At 50.4% G+C, this 22,258-nt stretch overlaps 1 protein-coding gene across 2 annotated transcripts in view; it reads left to right on the top strand.

Moving 5' to 3' along the window:
- The window catches only part of ptpn23a (protein tyrosine phosphatase, non-receptor type 23, a), a 77,374-nt gene that overhangs the window by 32,811 nt on the left and 22,305 nt on the right, over nt 1-22,258 (top strand). For both annotated transcript variants that reach the window (XM_078398385.1, XM_078398384.1), the window contains exons 14-20: nt 1,125-1,190; nt 2,269-2,414; nt 6,352-6,648; nt 9,605-9,759; nt 11,231-11,382; nt 13,212-13,391; nt 14,893-17,518. In XM_078398385.1, coding sequence (XP_078254511.1) covers nt 1,125-1,190; nt 2,269-2,414; nt 6,352-6,648; nt 9,605-9,759; nt 11,231-11,382; nt 13,212-13,391; nt 14,893-17,518 — 3,622 coding nt within the window. The remainder of the gene's footprint in view (nt 1-1,124; nt 1,191-2,268; nt 2,415-6,351; nt 6,649-9,604; nt 9,760-11,230; nt 11,383-13,211; nt 13,392-14,892; nt 17,519-22,258) is intronic.

Here is a 22,258-nt window from a genome sequence, read left to right as displayed (position 1 = left end):
CTGTGCTGCTGAAGATTAAGCAGTGGATACTTAAACATGACTTGCAGGAATAGACAATAGATTTTTTTTTAAATAGTTTTAGATTTAGAGATACAGCGCAGAAACAGGCCCTTCGGTCCACCGGGTCCGCGCCGCCCAGCGATCTCCGCACACTAACACTATCCTACACCCACATTTGGATTTGCCCAGCCAATTAACCTACAAACCTGCATGTCTTTGGAGTGTGGGAGGAAACCGAAGATCTCGGAGAAAACCCACGCAGGTCACGTGGAGAACGTACAAACTCCGTACAGACGGTACCCGTAGTCAGGATCGAACCTGAGTCTCCGGCGCTGCATTCGCTGTAAGGCAGCAACTCTACCGCTGCGCCATCGTGCTGCCCAATAGTGCAGGAGGAGGCCATTCGGCCGTTCGAGCCAGTACCGCCATTCAGTGTGATCATGGCTGATCATTCACTATCACTAACCCGTTCCTACCTTCTCCCCATACCCCCATGACTCTCAACAAAGAAGGAACTGTAAATGTCCGAATCAGAATGGCAATGTGAGTAGCCGATGGTGTAGCGACTGTGCCCTCCATAATGTTTGGGACCAAGACCCATCCCTGCCCCGCCCCCCTCCCCTGACATCAAACCAACAACCTTCTCAGCTGATCGAACGATCCGTTGTAGCCTCCGGATGTGGTGCTTGGTGGCTGAGCCAAACCAGACCATGATGGAGAAGGTGAGGACAGACTCAATGATAGCAGTATAGAATTGGACCATTAAGTCTACATTTTGTTAGCAAGAAAAAATTGAACATGCTATATTTCCAGGTTATTTTCTTCATAAATGTAGCATTAGGCCATTCGGCCCATCAAGTCTACTCCTCCATTCAATCATGGCTGAACTATGTCTCCCCATCAACCCCATTCTCCTCCCCATAACCCTCGACACCCGCACTAATCAACAATCTATCAGCCTCCACCTTAAAAATACCCATTGACTTGGCCTCCACAGCCGTCTGTGGCAAAGAATTCCTTTCTTGCATTTGTGGCGCCTTTTATTTTAAATATATTATACAAGTATTCCATATATCTTTGCGATTGTATTCTGTGCGTTTACCATTTTTTCCTTTTTTTTCCAGTGAAGAGAAAGCTAAATTACTACGGGAAGTCGTGGATAAAATAGACACCAAAAATGAAGTCTTAGAGTAGGTATTGTGACAGATTGATATATTTACCTGCTCAGCAATAATCCCACAAATCTTTGTCCAAATGGTGTTAAGAAGCAGTACTGTGTTCCTGCAAGAGCGTGCATGTTTTTAAAACTGCCAGTAAGATGTGCAGGTCTCAGCAGACATATTTTGGAAACGGAGACAGTGAGCCCAGGCCATACAGCACTGAAACGGCCTCTTTAGCCCAGACTGTTTAGAGATGCAGCGTGGAAACAGGCCCTTCAGCCCACCAAGTCCGTGCCGACCAGCGATCCCCGCAAACTAATACTATCCTACACACACCAGGGACAATTTACACATACACCAAGCCAATTAACCTACGAACCTGCACGTCTTTGGAGTGTGGGAGGAAACCGGAGATCTCGGAGAAAACCCACGCAGGTCACGGGGACAACGTACGAGCTCCGCACAGACAGCGCCCGTAGTCGGGATCGAACCTGGGACTCTGATGTTGCAAGCGCTGTAAGGCAGCAACTCCACCGCTGCGCCCAAAGTTTGGTTTAGAGATACAGTATGGAAACAGGTCCCTTCTGCCCACTGAGTCCACGCTGACCATAGACTGCCCGTACACTAGTACTATCCAACACTGGGGACCAATTACAGAAGCCAAATAATCTATAAACGTGCATGTGGGAGGAAACCGGAGCACCTAGAGAAAACCCACGCGATCACGGGTAGAATGTGCAAACTCCATACAGTCAGGATTGAACCTGGGTCTCTGGCGCTGTGAGGCAGCAACTCTACCGCTGCGCCACCGTGTCACCCTGCTACCAAGATGCGCCCAACCCAGGCGACTGTTTGCGTGCCAGCCACAGAAGCACATCTCCAATCACATTACAATCACTCCACACTCTTAAATCTATACACTGTGGACGGCTTGATTGTAATCGTGTGTTGTCTTTCCACTGACTAGACACCACGCAAAAAAAAGCTTTTTACTGTACCTCCGTACCCGTGACAATAAACCAAACTGGACTGACTTAAGTGCTTTAATTTTGTCCTTTTAATTTGGACTATTTTGAAATCTGATTCGTTTCGTATCCTTTGATAACAGGCAGTTCATGGATTCGTTGAGGATTGACCCAGATTCGATTGATAACTTGGACATGTACAGCCATATCCCACCGGCCCTGATGGAGAAGTGTGCCGCTCTGAGTGTGCGTCCCGATACGGTGAAGAGTTTGGTTCAATCTATGCAAAGTACGTTAGTGCGCAAACATAAACTCCTGACTACACCTCCGTTCACAACGTTAGACAGGAGTGTGTGAATACCCATGTATCTGATGAAAGGATGGGTCGACTGGGCTTGTATTCACTGGAATTGAGAAGGATGAGAGGGGATCTTATAGAAACATAACATTCTTCAGGGATTGGACAGGCGAGACCAGAGCACCCGGAGAAAACCCACGCAGGTCACAGGGAGAAACGTACAAACTCCGTACAGACGGCACCCGCAGTCAGGATGGAACCTGGGTCTCTGGTGCTGTGAGGCAGCAACTGTGCCACCCTTAATTACTTTCTGATTGCTCCAGTTAGAGCCATTGGCCTCAGTGGGGGCTAAGGGGTTGGACACGTTAGAGGCAGGAAACATGTTCCCAATGTTGGGGGAGTCCAGAACAAGGGGCCACAGTTTAAGAATAAGGGGTAGGCCATTTAGAACGGAGATGAGGAAAAACTTTTTCAGTCAGAGAGTTGTAAATCTGTGGAATTCTCTGCCTCGGAAGGCAGTGGAGACCAATTCTCTGAATGCATTCAATAGACAATAGACAATAGACAATAGGTGCAGGAGTAGGCCATTCAGCCCTTCGAGCCAGCACCGCCATTCAATGCGATCATGGCTGATCACTATCAATCAGTACCCCGTTCCTGCCTTCTCCCCATACCCCCTCACTCCGCTATCCTTAAGAGCTCTATCCAGCTCTCTCTTGAAAGCATCCAACGAACTGGCCTCCACTGCCTTCTGAGGCAGAGAATTCCACACCTTCACCACCCTCTGACTGAAAAAGTTCTTCCTCATCTCCGTTCTAAATGGCCTACCCCTTATTCTCAAACTGTGGCCCCTTGTTCTGGACTCCCCCAACATTGGGAACATGTTATCTGCCTCTAATGTGTCCAATCCCCTAATTATCTTATATGTTTCAATAAGATCCCCCCTCATCCTTCTAAATTCCAGTGTATACAAGCCCAATCGCTCCAGCCTTTCAACATACGACAGTCCCGCCATTCCGGGAATTAATCTAGTGAACCTACGCTGCACGCCCTCCATAGCAAGAATATCCTTCCTCAAATTTGGAGACCAAAACTGCACACAGTACTCCAGGTGCGGTCTCACCAGGGCCCGGTACAACTGTAGAAGGACCTCTTTGCTCCTATACTCAACTCCTCTTGTTACGAAGGCCAACATTCCATTGGCTTTCTTCACTGCCTGCTGAACCTGCATGCTTCCTTTCATTGACTGATGCACTAGGACACCCAGATCTCGTTGAACTCCCCCTCCTCCTAACTTGACACCATTCAGATAATAATCTGCCTTTCTATTCTTACTTCCAAAGTGAATAACCTCACACTTATCTACATTAAACTGCATCTGCCATGTATCCGCCCACTCACACAACCTGTCCAGGTCACCCTGCAGCCTTATTGCATCTTCCTCACAATTCACACTACCCCCCAACTTAGTATCATCTGCAAATTTGCTAATGGTACTTTTAATCCCTCCGTCTAAGTCATTAATGTATATCGTAAATAGCTGGGGTCCCAGCACCGAACCTTGCGGTACCCCACTGGTCACTACCTGCCATTCCGAAAGGGACCCATTTATCCCCACTCTTTGCTTTCTGTCTGTTAACCAATTTTCTATCCATGTCAGTACCCTACCCCCAATACCATGTGCCCTAATTTTGCCCACTAATCTCCTATGTGGGACCTTGTCGAAGGCTTTCTGAAAGTCGAGGTACACCACATCCACTGACTCTCCCTTGTCAATTTTCCTAGTTACATCCTCAAAAAATTCCAGTAGATTTGTCAAGCATGATTTCCCCTTCGTAAATCCATGCTGACTCGGAACGATCCCGTTACTGCTATCCAAATGCTCAGCAATTTCGTCTTTTATAATTGACTCCAGCATTTTCCCCACCACTGATGTCAGACTAACTGGTCTATAATTACCCGTTTTCTCTCTCCCTCCTTTCTTAAAAAGTGGGATAACATTTGCTATCCTCCAATCCACAGGAACTGATCCTGAATCTATAGAACATTGAAAAATGATCTCCAATGCTTCCACTATTTCTAGAGCCACCTCCTTAAGTACTCTGGGATGCAGACCATCAGGCCCTGGGGATTTATCAGCCTTCAGTCCCATCAGTCTACCCAAAACCATTTCCTGCCTAATGTGGATTTCCTTCAGTTCCTCCATCACCCTAGGTTCTCCAGCCCCTAGAACATTTGGGAGATTGTGTGTATCTTCCTCAGTGAAGACAGATCCAAAGTAACGGTTTAACTCGTCTGCCATTTCTTTGTTCCCCATAATAAATTCCCCTGCTTCTGTCTTCAAGGGACCCACATTTGCCTTGACTATTTTTTTCCTCTTCACGTACCTAAAAAAACTTTTGCTATCCTCCTTTATATTATTGGCTAGTTTACCCTCGTACCTCATCTTTTCTCCTCGTATTGCCTTTTTAGTTAACTTTTGTTGCTCTTTAAAAGAGTCCCAATCCTCTGTCTTCCCACTCTTCTTTGCTATGTTATACTTCCTCTCCTTAATTTTTATGCTGTCCCTGACTTCCCTTGTCAGCCACAGGTGTCTCTTACTCCCCTTAGAGTCTTTCCACCTCTTTGGAATAAATTGATCCTGCAACCTCTGCATTATTCCCAGGAATACCTGCCATTGCTGTTCTACCGTCTTCCCTGCTAGGGCCTCCTTCCAATCAATTTTGGCCAGCTCCCGCCTCATGCCTCTGTAATCCCCTTTGCTATACTGTAATACCGACACTTCCGATTTTCCCTTCTGCCTTTCCATTTGCAGAGTAAAACTTATCATGTTGTGATCACTGCCTCCTAATGGCTCTTTTACCTCTAGTCCCCTTATCAGATCAGGATCATTACACAACACTAAATCCAGAATTGCCTTCTCCCTGGTAGGCTCCAGTACAAGCTGTTCTAAGAATCCATCTCGAAGGCACTCTACAAACTCTCTTTCCTGGGGTCCATTTCCAACCTGATTTTCCCAGTCTACCTGCATGTTGAAATCTCCCATAACCACCGTAGCATTACATTTTTGACACGCCAATTTTATCTCCTGATTTAACTTGCACCCTAAGTCGAGGCTACTGTTTGGGGGCCTATAGATAACTCCCATTAGGGTCTTTTTACCCTTACAATTTCTCATTTCTATCCATACTGATTCAACATCTCCTGATTCTATGTCACCCCTTGCAAGGGAATGAATATCATTCCTTACCATCAGAGCAACCCCACCCCCTCTGCCCACCTGTCTGTCTTTTCTATACGTTGTGTACCCCTGAATATTCAGTTCCCAGCCCTGGTCCTCTTGTAGCCATGTCTCAGTGATCCCTACAACATCATACTTGCCCATGACTAACTGAGCCTCAAGCTCATCCACTTTATTTTTTATACTACGCGCATTTAAGTACAACACTTTAACTTCTGTATTTACCTCCCCTCTCACATCGTTCACAATTGGCCCTGCCCTTAATTTCTTTTCCGCTCTAGAACTTCTGTTCCCATTCTTCCGAAAGTCTTTTGCAATATCTCCTGTATTCCCTTTTACCTCATCTTCATATTCACAATTTGTTAACCCCTCCCCCCCACTACTTAGTTTAAAGCCACAGGTGTCACACTAGCAAACCTGCCTGCCAGAATGTTTGTCCCCCTGCTGTTAAGATGCAACCCGTCCCTTTTGTACATTCAAGAGAGAGCTGGATAGAGCTCTTAAGGATAGCGGAGTCAGGGGGTATGGGGAGAAGGCAGGAATGGGGTACTGATTGAGGATGATCAGCCATGGTCACTTTGAATGGCGGTGCTGGCTCGAAGGGCCGAATGGCCTCCTCCTGCACCTATTGTCTATTGTCTGTTGTCCACGGTTACTCAGTTGATGAGATATTTTTCTTGCTCACAGTTCTGTCTGGACTGTACACTGATGTGGAAGCGTCACTGAGAGAACTGAAGGAGATGATGGACCAGGACGAGTCGATGGAGAAGAAATGCCTAGAGGCGACGGGCAAGGCGAGCACGCCCAGCGGGGTGTTGGTGCTGAGCAAGGAATGGTCCAAGTACATGGAGGTGCACGAGAAGGCCAATCACACCAACGCTGAGCTACACAAGGCCATGAATTTGCACATCAGTAACCTGCGGCTGCTCAGTGGGCCCTTAGAGGATCTCCGCGCCGCTCTCCCGACTCCCACCGTCTCCGACGGTACGAAACTACGCTTTCTCATCTCTTGGGTAAACACAAAATGCTGGAGTAACTCAGCGGGATAGAGAGAAGGGTTGGGTGACGTTTCACCGAGTGCTGGAGTAACTCAGCGGGTCAGGCAGCATCTGTGGAGAACATGGATAGGTGACGTTTCACAGAGTGCTGGAGTAACTCAGCGGGTCAGGCAGCATCTGTGGGGAACATGGATAGGTGACGTTCCACAGAGTGCTGGAGTAACTCAGCGGGTCAGGCAGCATCTGTGGAGAACATGGATAGGTGACGTTTCACAGAGTGCTGGAGTAACTCAGCGGGTCAGGCAGCATCTGTGGGGAACATGGATAGGTGACGTTCCACAGAGTGCTGGAGTAACTCAGCGGGTCAGGCAACATCTGTGGAGAGAAGGAATGGGTGACGTTTCGGGTCGAGACCCTTCTTCAAACTGAAGACTCGGGTCTCTCGACTGGAAACGTCACCCGTTCCTTCTCTCCACAGATGCTGCCTGTCCCGCTGAGTTACTCCGGCATTTTGTGTCTGTCTTCGATGTAAACCATCATCTGCAGTTTGTTTTTTTCCTAAACTGAACTGAAGCCTCTCTTCAACTTCCAATTCTCCAGAGAAAACAGGCCATTTGTCCAATGCCAGAACATCTAGCACAAGTGGTCCCATCTGATCCCAGCAAGTGGTCCCATCTGATCCCAGCAAGCTTGTAAGCACGAGCAGCTTCTTCCCCTCTGTTATCCAGCTTCTGAACGTTCCTTCCACAAGACCCTATCCCCAAGCACCCATTTCTCAATAGCATATGAACTAAATATTTTTCCAGCCCAGCTTGACATATGGGGACCCAGAATGGAGAACTGCTGTAATCGTGTGGTTAAGATAGACACTGGAGCGACTAGGCTTGTAAACACTGGAATTTAGAAGGATGAGAGGAGATCTTATCGAAACGTATAAGATTATTAAGGGGTTGGACACGTTAGAGGCAGGAAACATGTTCCCAATGTTGGGGGAGTTCAGAACAAGGGGCCACAGTTTAAGAATAAGGGGTCGGCCATTTAGAACTGAGATGAGGAAAAACCTTTTTCAGTCAGAGTTGTGAATCTGTGGAATTCTCTGCCTCAGAAGGCAGTGGAGGCCAATTCTCTGAATGCTTTCAAGAGAGAGCTAGATAGAGCTCTTAAGGATAGCGGAGTCAGGGGGTATGGGGAGAAGGCAGGAACGCGGTACTGATTGAGAATGATCAGCCATGATCACATTGAATGGCGGTGCTGGCTCGAAGGGCCGAATGGCCTCCTCCTGCACCTATTGTCTATAAAATGCTGGAGTAACTCAGCAGGACAGGCAGTATCTCTGGAGAGAAGGAATGGGTGACCTTTCGGGTTGAGACCCTTCAGACTGGTTCCTTCCTACACATTCAATCATGGCTGAACTATCTCTCCCTCCTAACCCCATTCTCCTGCCTTCTCCTCGTAATCCCTGACACCTATTTATGTGCAAATGGTGTTTTTGTGTCAAATTTGTGTTAGCAACTGTCCTTGTCCAAGCCGAGTCATAGATCGCGCTGTTCCCAGGAGCACGGGAACAGGCCCTTCGGCCCAACATGTCCATGCAGACCCAGTTTGCATTTAGTTTATTGTCACGTGTACTGAGGTACAGTGAAAAGCTTTTGTTGCGTGCTATCCAGTCACCAAAAAGACAAGGCCTGATTACGATCGAGCCGTCCACAGTGTACAGATACAGTGCCCTCCATATTGTTTGGGACACATGGCCTCACAGGTGTTTGTTATTGTTCAGGTGTGTTTTAACGAGGCAATTAAACACACCTGAGCAATTACAAACACCTGTGAAGTCATGTGTCCGAAACATTATGGTGCCCTGAAATAGGGGGGGACTATGTATAAACACAGCTGTAATTTCTACATGGTGAGACCAAAATGTATAAAAATACCCTTTAATAAAATCTGACAATGGGCACTTTAACCACATGTGATTTTTTTTCTGTTACAAATCTCAAATTGTAAGAAAATAACTGCAGATGCTGGTACAAATCGAAGGTTATTATTCACAAAATGCTGGAGTAACTCAGCAGGTCAGGCAGCATCTCAGGAGAGAAGGAATGGGCGACGTTTCGGGTCGAGACCCTTCTTCAAACTGATGTCAGGGGGGCGGGACAAAGGAAGGATATAGGTGGAGACAGGAAGACAGTGGGAGATCTGGGAAGGGGAGGGGAAGAGAGGGACAGAGGAACTATCTAAAGTTGGAGAAGTCAATGTTCATACCACTGGATTGTGGAGCACAGAGGCAAATAAATAAATGATGGGTCTTTGATCCAAACATTATGGAGGGCACTCTACATGATAAGGGAATAACGTTATTGATAAATAAGGTCCCTCTTAAATCTCTTCCCTCTGTCTTTGAGTAACATCCATGATTACGTAACCAATGCAGCCTGTATCATGGTGTTAAAATCAGAGTGTTGGAAGGACAACTGAAGAGATGTGACCAACTGAAAGTTTACATGGTAAACTTTCCTGCATCTCGGACTGGACAAGCTAGATGCAGGAAAAATGTTCCCAATGTTGGGGGAGTCCACAACCAGGGGTCACACAGTCTAAGAATAAAGGGGAGGCCATTTAAAACTGAGGTGGGAAGAAACCTTTTCACCAGAGTGTTGTGAATTTGTAGAATTCTCTGCCACAGAGGGCAGTGGAGGCCAATTCACTGGATGAATTTAAAAGAGAGTTAGATAGAGCTCTAGGGTCTAGTGGAATTAAGGGATATGGGGAGAAGGCAGGCACTGGTTACTGATTGTGGATGATCAGCCATGATCACAGTGAATGGCGGTGCTGGCTCGACGGGCCAAATGGCCTCCTCCTGCATCTATTTTCTATGTTGCTATGGTTAGAGAGTCCAAACGTACGAGACTGCTTCCTAATGCTTTTGTTTCCCTGCCTTGCAGAGGACAAGGCGACCTTGCAGAACATGAAGCGTATTCTGTTGAAGATAGAAGAAATGAGAGACCAACGCTCGTCACTTTTGCAGCAGCTCAGAGACGCCATTCAGAAGGACGACATTACCACCACGCTAGTAACCACGGACCATTCAGAAATGAAGGTTGGTGTGCGTCTGTACCCCACTCTGACATCTTGCAAACAGTAATGTGTGGGAAGGAACCGCAGATGCTGGTCTAATGGTCGCGGGGGATGCAGGTGCGGTTGGTATCGGCAGGATACATCGTGGATTCTAGGATTCAACATTTGGTACTCAAGTAGATTCCTAAAGGGATATTTTCTTCGTCCATCTAATTCTTCTGCCGATCTTAAGGCATCTGGAAATGTTCTTGACTGACTGGAATTCTCTGCCGCAGAAGGTAGTTGAGGCCAGTTCATTGGCTATATTTAAGAGGGAGTTAGATGTGGCCCTAGTGGCTAAAGGGATCAGGGGGTATGGAGAGAAGGCAGGTACGGGATACTGAGTTGGATGATCAGCCATGATCATATTGAATGGCGGTGCAGGCTCGAAGGGCCGAATGGCCTACTCCTGCACCTATTTTCTATGTTATGCATCCAGAATCAGGGGGTCACACAGTTTCAGTATAAAGGGTAAGGCCATTTAGGACTGAGATGAGGAAAAACATTTTCACCCAGAGTTGTGAATCTGTGGAATTCTCTGCCTCAAAAGGAAGTGGAGGCCAATTCACTGGATGTTTTCAAGATAGAGTTACATTAGATCTAGCTCTTCGGGCTAACGGAATCAAAGGATTTGGGGAAAAAGCAGGAACGGGGTACTGATTGTGGATGATCAGCCATGGCAGTGCTGGCTCGAAGGTCATATTGGTCTACTCCTGCACCAATTTTCTATTAAACCGAAGATAGACTCTAAAAGCTGGAGTAACTCCACGGGACAGTAACTCTTCGTCTGAAGAAGGGTCTCGACCCGAAGTGTCGAGACACTTCTCGATTCCTTCTCTCCAGAGATGCTGCCTGTCCTGCCGAGTTACTCCAGCTTTTTGTGTCTATCTTCGGTTTAAACCGGCATCGCTGAGTTACTTTAACGTTTTGTGTCTATCTTTGTTACAAACAATAATCCTGGATTCATGCAAATGGGGCATATACACTGATGAGCCAAAACATTATGCCCACCTGCCTAATGTGCTGTTGGTCCTCCGTGTGCAGCCCCATAAGCAGCAGGGTGCGATGCACTGTGTATTGTGACACATTCCTCCCGTCACCACCATTAACATTTTCTGTGACTTGTGCCACAGTCGACCTTCTGTCAGTTCGGACCAGACGGGATAGCCTTCGTTGCCCTCGCGCATCGATGAGCCTTGGGCGCCCAACACCCTGACTGTCGCCGGTTTGTGGTTTGTTCCTCCTCGGACCACTGTCGGTAGGTACTCACCACTGGTGACCGACCGGGAGCACCCCACAAGCCTTGATTGTGGACGATCAGCCATGATCATATTGAATGGCGGTGCTGGCTCGAAGGGCCGAATGGCCTCCTCCTGCATCTATTTCCTCTGTTTCTAACATTCATGGCAGTGTAACCAGCCCGTATCATGTTGTTGAAATCGTTGTCGTTACAGAAGCTGTTTGAAGAACAGCTGAAGAAATACGACCAGCTGAGAGTTTACATTGACCAAAACCTGGTGGCCCAAGAAAACATCCTGAAGGCCCTGACCGATGCTAACGTCAAATACGCTGCAGTTAGGAAAGCTCTTGCTGAAGCAGAGCAGAAGTGAGTAACCAACCTGATCTCCCGGTGGCTCAGCGCTTCAACTGCCCCTCCCACTCCCAGTCTGACCTTTCTGTCCTGGGCCTCCTCCATTGTCAGAGTGAGGCCCAGCGCAAATTGGAGGAACAGCACCTCATATTTCACTTGGGTAGATTACACCCCAGCGTTATGAACATTGACTTCTCTAACTTCAGATAGTCTCTGCTTTCCCTCTCTCTCCATTCCCTCCCCCTTCCCAGTTCTCCCACTGGTCTTCCTGTCTCCGACTACATCCTATCTTTGTCCCGGCCCCTGTATGTTTTTTTTTCCCCAACAGAAGTGAGTAACTGTTGGCGATGGTGTACCATGGTCATTATAATGGTTTTTTTGGACTTCACACTTTAGACTGTAGAGGTGCAGCGTGTAAACAGGCCCTTCAGCCTACCCAGTGATAAGTAATGGGAGTAGAATTAGGCCATTTGGCCCATCAAATCTACTCCGCCATTCAATCATGGCTGATCTATCTCTCCCCCCTAACCCCTTTCTCCTGCCTTCCCCCAAGCTATGCAAATAGCCACGCAAAGGGCACTTACAAAGTTACAAAGTTATTCACTACTTGGTGTGTGTGGCTCTATTGAAAGGTTTAATAACCAAGCTAATGGGAACTGTCCTCTCCTACTTTTTTTATTCATCAAAAAATGTATTCAAATATTCAAATAATATATACAATACAATAAAACTGCAACAGAACCCACCAGCATAATACAAGACAAACGATAAACTATTATACAACTATCTTACAATCCTTGTTCAGGACCCCCTGCGGTCCAAGAAACCCCCCCAGGGTGCCCGTGGACAGCGTGCGGTCCCTCTCCAACCCCACCCGGGCGCGGGCGGACGTGACCCCAGAAACGGGGCAGGCAGCCGGCTCGGGCAGAGCCCTCTTCAGCCTGGCGCCATGGGTCGAAAATGGCCAGCTTGGCCAGGCCCAGGAGCAACCCAACCAGGACATCTTCGGTCTACCCTCTCCCCTAACGCACAGGGTGCCCAGAGATAAGGACGGTGGGTGTGAAGTGCAGCCAGAAGGCAAGGAACAGGAAGGGGAGGTCGAAGGCGAGCTTCCCCGCGGTCAGCCGGATCCCAGAGCCCCTCCCAGCCCAGCCTCCGTTCACATCCGGACACGTCCCCCACAGAGGGGGCTCGTCCCAACATCTGCCCAACTCCATCTGTGCCGCCCCCCCGCCAATGGACCACCCCTACAGCGCCGGCGCTCCCTACGGCATCTCCTCCCCCTCCGCCGCCGTGCCGGTGAACACGGGCTTGCACACGCCCGCCCCGCCTGTGGAGCCCACGCTGGCCTACCCGGGGCAGTTCAGTGAGCAGATGCCCAGGGCCCCGACCCTGCCCCAGACCGCCCTGGGCATCAGACCATCCACCACCACGGTGGACAGCGTGCACACCCCCATCTCCAGCTTCACGCCGGAGCCCCTCCCCGCCGCCAGCCCGTGTACGACCCCACCGCCAGCCCGTGTACGACCCCACCGCCAGCCCGTGTACGACCCCACCGCTAGGCCCGGCATCGTCCTCCCTCCCGCGTCCGGCGTGGGCACGGTCTGCACGTACCCCTACCCACCCCGTTTCGCCAACGTGCCTCCCTTCGCGGCCCCAGCCCCGGGACCCCAGCACATGTACCCGCCCCGCTACGGCCCCACCACCAGCGACAGATCAGGCCCGTGATGATCGGCCAGCAGCAGCCTTACCACACGCCCTTCTACCCCCAGGGCGGGCTACCCCTCCAGATATTGGCACACGGGGCTGCAACCTCACACACTCTGTACTGTCCTCTCCTACAGGTGGAACGACACCACCCAGACGCTTGTGACATCATTCGAAGCTTACGAAGACCTGATGAAGAAGTCACAGGAAGGAAAAGAGTTTTATGCCGATCTGGAAAACAAAGTAACAAAGCTTCTGGATAAAATGAAGGACATTTGCCAATCTCAGGAAGAACAAAGACAAGTGCTGCTGGAGCAGTAAGGATGATTCCCTTCTCTCCCAGTTTAGTCTATTATCGTGTATCGAGGTACAGTTTAGTTGAGGTACAGGAGTCTGAAGAAGGGTCTCGACCCGAAACATCACTGATTCCTACTGTCCACAGATGCTGCCTGACCCGCTGAGTTACTCCAGCACTCTGTGAAACGTCACCTATCCATGTTCTCCACAGATGCTGCCTGACCCAAAGCAAAGAGTAGGAGTAAACGGGTCCTTTTCAGAATGGCAGGCAGTGGCGAGTGGAGTGCCGCAAGGCTCGGTGTTGGGGCCGCAACTGTTTACCATATATATTAATGATTTGGAAGAGGGAATTAGAAGCAACACTAGCAAGTTTGCGGATGACACAAAGCTGGGTGGCAGTGTGAACTGTGAGGAGGATGTTAGGAGATTGCAGGGTGACCTGGACAGGTTGAGTGAGTGGGCAGATGCATGGGAGATGCACTATAATATAGATAAATGTGAGGTTATCCACTTTGGCGGCAAAAACATGGAGGCAGATAATTATCTCAATGGTGTTAGGTTAGGTAAGGGGGAGGTACAGCGAGACCTGGGTGTCCTTGTACACCAGTCACCGAAAGTTGGCGTACAGCAGGTACAGCAGGCAGTGAAGAAAGCTAATGGCATGTTGGCCTTCATAACGAGAGGATTTCAGTATAGGAGAAAAGAGGTTCTTCTGCAGTTGTACAGGGCCCTGGTAAGACCACATCTGGAGTATTGCGTACAGTTTTGGTCTCCTAATTTGAGGAGGGACATCCTTATAATTGAGGCAGTGCAGCGTAGGTTCACGAGATTGATCCCTGGGATGGCAGAACTGACATATGAGGATAGATTAAAAAGACTGGGCTTGTATTCACTGGAGTTTAGAAGGATGACAGGGGATCTTATAGAAACATATAAAATTATAAAAGGACTGGACAAGCTAGATGCAGGAAAAATGTTCCCAATGTTGGGAGAGTCCAGAACCACAGTCTTAGAATAAAGGGGAGACCATTTAACACTGAGGTGAGAAGGAACTTTTTCACCCAGAGGGTTGTGAATCTGTGGAATTCTCTGCCACAGAGGGCAGTGGAGGCCAATTCACTGGATGAATTTAAAAGAGAGTTAGATAGTGCTCTCGGGGCTAGTGGAATCAAGGGATATGGGGAGAAGGCAGGCACGGGTTACTGATTGTGGACGATCTGCCATGATCACAATGAATGGTGGCGCTGGCTCGCAGGGCCGAATGGCCTCCTCCTGCACCTATTTTCTATGTTTCTACGTCTATGTTTCTACGACCCGCTGAGTTACTCCAGCACTCTGTGAAACGTCACCTATCCATGTTCTCCACAGATGCTGCCTGACCTGCTGAGTTACTCCAGCACTCTGTGAAACGTTTTGAATATGAGAATAACGTGCGTTATGTAGGTGAAACAGAGCGTGCGTTGTTGCAGTGTGGAGGTCAGAATACCGTCAGTTTATGTACTTTTTCTATATATTTTCCAGAGAGATGAAGAAGAAGCCACCACCGCGGCCGACAGCCCCGAAACCGCTGCAGAAACCTGACGCTGAACTGGACGCAATGCCAAACATGGAAGACTTGGACATGCAGACGTTTAATGCAGGCCTTCCCTTCAATGACTTGCCCAATGAGTTGAGGAGCTTGCCGCCAGGTTCTCTGGCTGCCCACCTGGGCGTGATGGCAGGAGACGGGCGGTACTCGGTGGACCCGAGGCTGAGGCACCCGGGGCCGGACGTTTACTTTACCGCCCGGACCACCAGCCCTCCCCTGCAGCCTGCGTTACCGGGCCAGCGGTTCGCCGCGGCCGGGCCGGGCTGCGGGCAGGTGCTGGCGTACTACCACGGCGGCATGGGCCCGCGGGCGCCGGCGTGCGTGGGTGGGGGCCCGGCCCAGCCGCCCTACGCGGGCATCAGCCACTCCGGCCCGCCTTCCGTCAGCGGCACCACGGGGCTGCCCAGCGGTGGGATGGGCCCGTCCATATCCTGCCCCGTCCTCCCGCAACACATGTCTGCCTCCTCGCCACCGCCGCCGGCGAGCTTCCCCGCGGTCAGCCGCATCCCAGAGCACCTCCCAGCCCAGCCCCCATTCACATCCGGACACTTCCCCCACAGAGGGGGCTCGCCCCAACATCTGCCCAACTCCATCTGTGCCGCCCCCCCGCCAATGGGCCACCCCTACAGCGCCGGCGCTCCCTACGGCATCTCCGCCGCCGTGCCGGTGAACACGGGCTTGCACACGCCCGCCCCACCTGTGGAGCCCATGCTGGCCTACCCGGGGCAGTTCAGTGGGCAGATGCCCAGGGCCCCGACCCTGCCCCAGACCGCCCTGGGCGTCAGACCATCCACCACCACGGTGGACAGCGTGCACACCCCCATCTCCAGCTTCACGCCGGAGCCCCACCCCGCCGCCAGCCGCCAGCCCGTGTACGACCCCACCGCCAGGCCCGGCATCGTCCTCCCTCCCGCGTCCGGCGTGGGCACGGTCTGCACGTACCCCTACCCGCCCCGCTTCGCCAACGTGCCTCCCTTCGCAGCCCCGGGACCCCAGCACATGTACCCGCCCCCCGCCCCGCTACGGCCCCACCACCAGCGACAGATCAGGCCCGTGATGATCGGCCAGCAGCAGCCTTACCACACGCCCTTCTACCCCCAGGGCGGGCTACCCTTCCAGCCCCAGCCCAGAGCTCAGAACCCCGCACATCTGCCCCCACAGGTACCAATGGCCGCCCACCCTCAGCATGGCATGCAGCTGAGGCCTCATCTGTACCAGCACCCTGCCCAGGAGCCCGTCCCTGCGCCCGGTGTGCCCACTCACCCGGGCAACGCTGGGTTCCCCCTCACCCCAGCTGGGTTACAGCCCCAGAGACACGGTATTCCCCAGCGCCACGCCATGCCCACCGCCACGGAGGCTCAGTCCATGGCCTTGCTGCCGGCCTCATCCGCGCCCGGCCTCCCTTCCCTGCAGCAGTTCACGCCTGTACCACCGCACCTCCATCCCGCCCTGCAGCCAGTCCCGCTCCCGGTCCACATGGCAACGCCCCAACCCGGGCCAATCCCCGGCCACATGGCAGTGCCTCAACCCGGGCAAATCCCCGGCCACATGGCAGCGCCCCAACCAGGGCAACACCCTAACCACATGGCAGCGCCCCAACCCGGGCCAATCCCCGGCCACATGGTAGCGCCCCAACCAGGGCAACACCCTAACCACATGGCAGTGCCCCAACCCGGGCCAATCCCCGGCCACATGGCAGCGCCCCAGCCCGGGTCAATCCCTGGCCACATGGCAGTGCCCCAACCCGGGCCAATCCCCGGCCACATGGCAGTGCCCCAACCCGGGCCAATCCCCGGCCACATGGCAGTGCCCCAACCCGGGTCAATCCCTGGCCACATGGCAGTGCCCCAACCCGGGCAAATCCCCGGCCACATGGCAGCGCCCCAACCAGGGCAACACCCTAACCACATGGCAGCTCCCCAACCCGGGCCAATCCCCGGCCACATGGCAGCGCCCCAACCCGGGCCAATCCCCACTCACATGGCAGTGCCCCAACCGGGGCCAATCCCCACCCACATGGCAGCTCCCCAGCCAGCCCCTGCGCCCAGCGTGGGCGGGGGCCCCCTGCAGCAGCCGTTCAGCTCTGGCCCCTCCCTGCCCCCCACCCCGGCCCCTTCCCCGAAGCCAGTGCAAGGCCAGACGGGCCCTCTCCCCGCGATGGCCCTGATGCCCCCAGCCATGCCCGGCCCAGCCGACGTCCAGCAGAGGCCGCCGCAGTCCCTCACGCCCGCCGCCGCCGCCACGCAGCCCGTCTCCGACCTCCCCTTCCAGCGGCAGAACTCGTCCACGGACGACCTGCTCTCCTCCAGCCCCGACGGGCAGCACGGTGGCGCCCAGACCACAGTGACACAGCCCCTCCTGCTGCCCACCAAGGCAGACGGCAAGGAAGGCAACAGGCCCAAGGGGATACAGATCATCGAGCAGGACCCCTACGAGAAGCCCGAGCACATCAAGATGCTGCTCAACCAGTTGGGCAGCTTCAAAGTCATCGTTGAGTCCCTCGACAGGCCGTCGTTTGGAAGCTTGACGGAGCTGGACTGCAAATGGAAAGATCTGCAAGTGAGTTCAGACGTTGGCAGGTCATGTGGCAGTTGTACAAGACGTTGGCAGGTCATGTGGCAGTTGTACAAGACGTTGGCAGGTCATGTGGCAGTTGTACAAGACGTTGGCAGGTCATGTAGCAGTTGTACAAGACATTGGCAGGTCATGTGGCAGTTGTACAAGACGTTGGCAGGTCATGTGGCAGTTGTACAAGACGTTGGTGAGGCCACCTTTAGAGTATCAGAGTCATAGAGTGATACAGTGTGGAAACTGGCCCTGCAGTCCAACTTGCCCACACTGGCCAACATGCCCCAGCTACACTAGTCATAGAGTGATACAGTGTTAAAACTGGCCCTGCAGTCCAACTTGCCCACACCGGCCAACAATGTCCCAGCTACACTAGTCCCACCTGCCTGCGTTTGGTCCATATCCCTCCAAACCTGTCCTATCCATGGTAGACACAAAATGCTGGAGTAACTCAGTGGGTCATCTCGGGAGGTGCTTCTCTCCCGAGATGCTGCCTGACCCGCTGAGTTACTCCAGCATTTTGTGTCTACCTTCGATTTAAACTAGCATCTTCAGTTGTTTTCCCTGTCCTATCCATGTACTTGTCTAACTGTTTCTTCAGGCATGTGAAATTTCCGCGTTTTTTAAATCCATTTTCCGCGCTTTTTACATGATTTCCGCGTTTTTCACTTTGCCAAAATCGCGTTTACTAATGGAGAAATCGGATCGGAAAAAAGAAAGGGAAAAGAAAGACAATAAATGCTAGGGTGTCTCTAATGGTTCCGCGAGAAATCCCCCCCGCGCTCCCTGGAAGTCTCCCCGAAAATGTGGCACCTAGGCTGGGCAAGGCAGCCAATGTCGACCTCATCGGGACTTCCACGGTCGATCGATGGATTGAATTAACAAACTGTGGCCGGGGCTGTGGAACTCCAGCCCATCGCCCGAGCGACTTCCTTGGCCTGCTGGATAAACCAGCAAAGCCCTGGAACCAAGAGTGCCAGAAAATCAGTGGTGGAACTGTAATGAGTAAATATTAAATTGAAGTGCAAGATTATATAGCTAAATTAATTAAAACGGGGTTAAAATATAAAACACAGCAGGGATTTAGATTTCTGGACCACTGGGATCTCTTCTGGGCTAGGGGTGACTTGTACAAAAGGGACGGGTTACATCTTAACAGCAGGGGGACAAACATTCTGGCAGGCAGGTTTGCTAGTGTGACACCTGTGGCTTTAAACTAAGTAGTGGGGGGGAGGGGTTAACAAATTGTGAATATGAAGATGAGGTTAAAGGGAATACAGGAGATATTGCAGAAGACTCTCGGAAGAATGGGAACAGAAGTTCTAGAGGGGAAAAGAGATTAAGGGCAGGGCCATTTGTGACCGATGTGAGAGGGGAGGTAAATAGAGAAGTTAAAGTGTTGTACTTAAATGCGCGTAGTATAAAAAATAAAGTGGATGAGCTTGAGGCTCAGTTAGTCATGGGCAAGTATGATGTTGTAGGGATCACTGAGACATGGCTACAAGAGGACCAGGGCTGGGAACTGAATATTCAGGGGTACACAACGTATAGAAAAGGCAGACAGGTGGGCAGAGGGGGTGGGGTTGCTCTGCTGGTAAGGAATGATATTCATTCCCTTGCAAGGGGTGACATAGAATCAGGAGATGTTGAATCAGTATGGATAGAAATGAGGAATTGTAAGGGTAAAAAGACCCTAATGGGAGTTATCTATAGGCCCCCAAACAGTAGCCTCGACATAGGGTGCAAGTTGAATCAGGAGATAAAATTGGCGTGTCACAAATGTAATGCTACGGTGGTTATGGGAGATTTCAACATGCAGGTAGACTGGGAAAATCAGGTTGGAAATGGACCCCAGGAAAGAGAGTTTGTAGAGTGCCTTCGAGATGGATTCTTAGAACAGCTTGTACTGGAGCCTACCAGGGAGAAGGCAATTCTGGATTTAGTGTTGTGTAATGATCCTGATCTGATAAGGGGACTCGAGGTAAAAGAGCCATTAGGAGGCAGTGATCACAACATGATAAGTTTTACTCTGCAAATGGAAAGGCAGAAGGGAAAATCGGAAGTGTCAGTATTACAGTATAGCAAAGGGGATTACAGAGGCATGAGGCAGGAGCTGGCCAAAATTGACTGGAAGGAGGCCCTAGCAGGGAAGACGGTAGAACAGCAATGGCAGGTATTCCTGGGAATAATGCAGAGGTTGCAGGATCAATTTATCCCAAAGAGGCGGAAAGACTCTAAGGGGAGTAAGAGACACCTGTGGCTGACAAGGGAAGTCAGGGACAGCATAAAAATTAAGGAGAGGAGGTATAACATAGCAAAGAAGAGTGGGAAGACAGAGGATTGGGACTCTTTTAAAGAGCAACAAAAGTTAACTAAAAAGGCAATACGGGGAGAAAAGATGAGGTACGAGGGTAAACTAGCCAATAATATAAAGGAGGATAGCAAAAGTTTTTTTAGGTATGTGAAGAGGAAAAAAATAGTCAAAGCAAATGTGGGTCCCTTGAAGACAGAAGCAGGGGAATTTATTATGGGGAACAAAGAAATGGCAGATGAGTTAAACCGTTACTTTGGATCTGTCTTCACTGAGGAAGATACACACAATCTCCCAAATGTTCTAGGGGCCGGAGAACCTAGGGTGATGGAGGAACTGAAGGAAATCCACATTAGGTAGGAAATGGTTTTGGGTAGACTGATGGGACTGAAGGCTGATAAATCCCCAGGGCCTGATGGTCTGCATCCCAGGGTACTTAAGGAGGTGGCTCTAGAAATAGTGGAAGCATTGGAGATCATTTTTCAATGTTCTATAGATTCAGGATCAGTTCCTGTGGATTGGAGGATAGCAAATGTTATCCCACTTTTTAAGAAAGGAGGGAGAGAGAAAACGGGTAATTATAGACCAGTTAGTCTGACATCAGTGGTGGGGAAGATGCTGGAGTCAATTATAAAAGACGAAATTGCTGAGCATTTGGATAGCAGTAACAGGATCATTCCGAGTCAGCATGGATTTACGAAGGGGAAATCATGCTTGACAAATCTACTGGAATTTTTTGAGGATGTAACTAGGAAAATTGACAGGGGAGAGTCAGTGGATGTGGTGTACCTCGACTTTCAGAAAGCCTTCGACAAGGTCCCACATTGGAGATTAGTGGGCAAAATTAGAGCACATGGTATTGGGGATAGGGTACTGACATGGATAGAAAATTGGTTGACAGACAGAAAGCAAAGAGTGGGGATAAATGGGTCCCTTTCGGAATGGCAGGCAGTGACCAGTGGGGTACCGCAAGGTTCGGTGCTGGGACCCCAGCTATTTACGATATACATTAATGACTTAGATGAAGGGATTAAAAGTACCATTAGCATATTTGCAGATGATACTAAGCTGGGGGGTAGTGTGAATTGTGAGGAATATGCAATAAGGCTGCAGGGTGACTTGGACAGGTTGTGTGAGTGGGCGGATACATGGCAGATGCAGTTTAATGTAGATAAGTGTGAGGTTATTCACTTTGGAAGTAAGAATAGAAAGGCAGATTATTATCTGAATGGTGTCAAGTTAGGAAGAGGGGATGTTCAACGAGATCTGGGTGTCCTAGTGCATCAGTCACTGAAAGGAAGCATGCAGGTACAGCAGGCAGTGAAGAAAGCCAATGGAATGTTGGCCTTCATAACAAGAGGAGTTGAGTATAGGAGCAAAGAGGTCCTTCTACAGTTGTACCGGGCCCAGGTGAGACCGCACCTGGAGTACTGTGTGCAGTTTTGTTCTCCAAATTTGAGGAAGGATATTCTTGCTATTGAGGGCGTGCAGCATAGGTTCACTAGGTTAATTCCCGGAATGGCGGGACTGTCGTATGTTGAAAGGCTGGAGCAATTAGACTTGTATACACTGGAATTTAGAAGGATGAGGGGGGATCTTATTGAAACATATAGGATAATTAGGGGATTGGACACATTAGAGGCAGGAAACATGTTCCCAATGTTGGGGGAGTCCAGAACAAGGGGCCACAGTTTAAGAATAAGGGGTAGGCCATTTAGAACGGAGATGAGGAAGAACTTTTTCAGTCAGAGAGTGGTGAAGGTGTGGAATTCTCTGCCTCAGAAGGCAGTGGAGGCCAGTTCGTTGGATGCTTTCAAGAGCGAGCTGGATAGAGCTCTTGAGGATAGCGGAGTGAGGGGGTATGGGGAGAAGGCAGGAACGGGGTACTGATTGAGAGTGATCAGCCATGATCGCATTGAATGGCGGTGCTGGCTCGAAGGGCTAAATGGCCTCCTCCTGCACCTATTGTCTATTGTCTAAAAGCCAATTACCACCTTTTTGGGCTGATTATCAATTAATGTGCGAATTTACTTCAAAATGTTATTAGTATACAGTGACATATTCACATTATTTTGTAATGTCCGTTTTTACTTTGAAATGCACTAAAAGAGGCTGGAAACTGGTAATTTTATGTGTAAATGTTCAATATTTTTCTCGTTTTTTGACCCCCGTTGTACGCCTCATGCAAGTGCTCGGGTCTTTTCCTCTTGCTTTTTACCTCACACACATGCCTGTTTCTTAAGCGTCGTGGATAGTCCCAGCCACAACTACCTCCTCCGGCAGCTCGTTCCATACACCCACCACCCTCTGTGTGAAAACGTTACCCCTCAGAATCCTATTAAATCGTTTCCCCTTCACCTTAAACCTATGTCCTCTGGTTCTCGATTCCCCTACTCTGGGCAAGAGACTCTGTGCATCTA

The sequence above is a fragment of the Rhinoraja longicauda genome, chromosome 4, assembly GCF_053455715.1.
Source record: "Rhinoraja longicauda isolate Sanriku21f chromosome 4, sRhiLon1.1, whole genome shotgun sequence".
Classification (NCBI taxonomy): Eukaryota; Metazoa; Chordata; class Chondrichthyes; order Rajiformes; family Arhynchobatidae; genus Rhinoraja; species Rhinoraja longicauda.
Note: the sequence above shows the minus strand (reverse complement) of the source record. Positions and strands in the feature narration are given on the sequence as shown.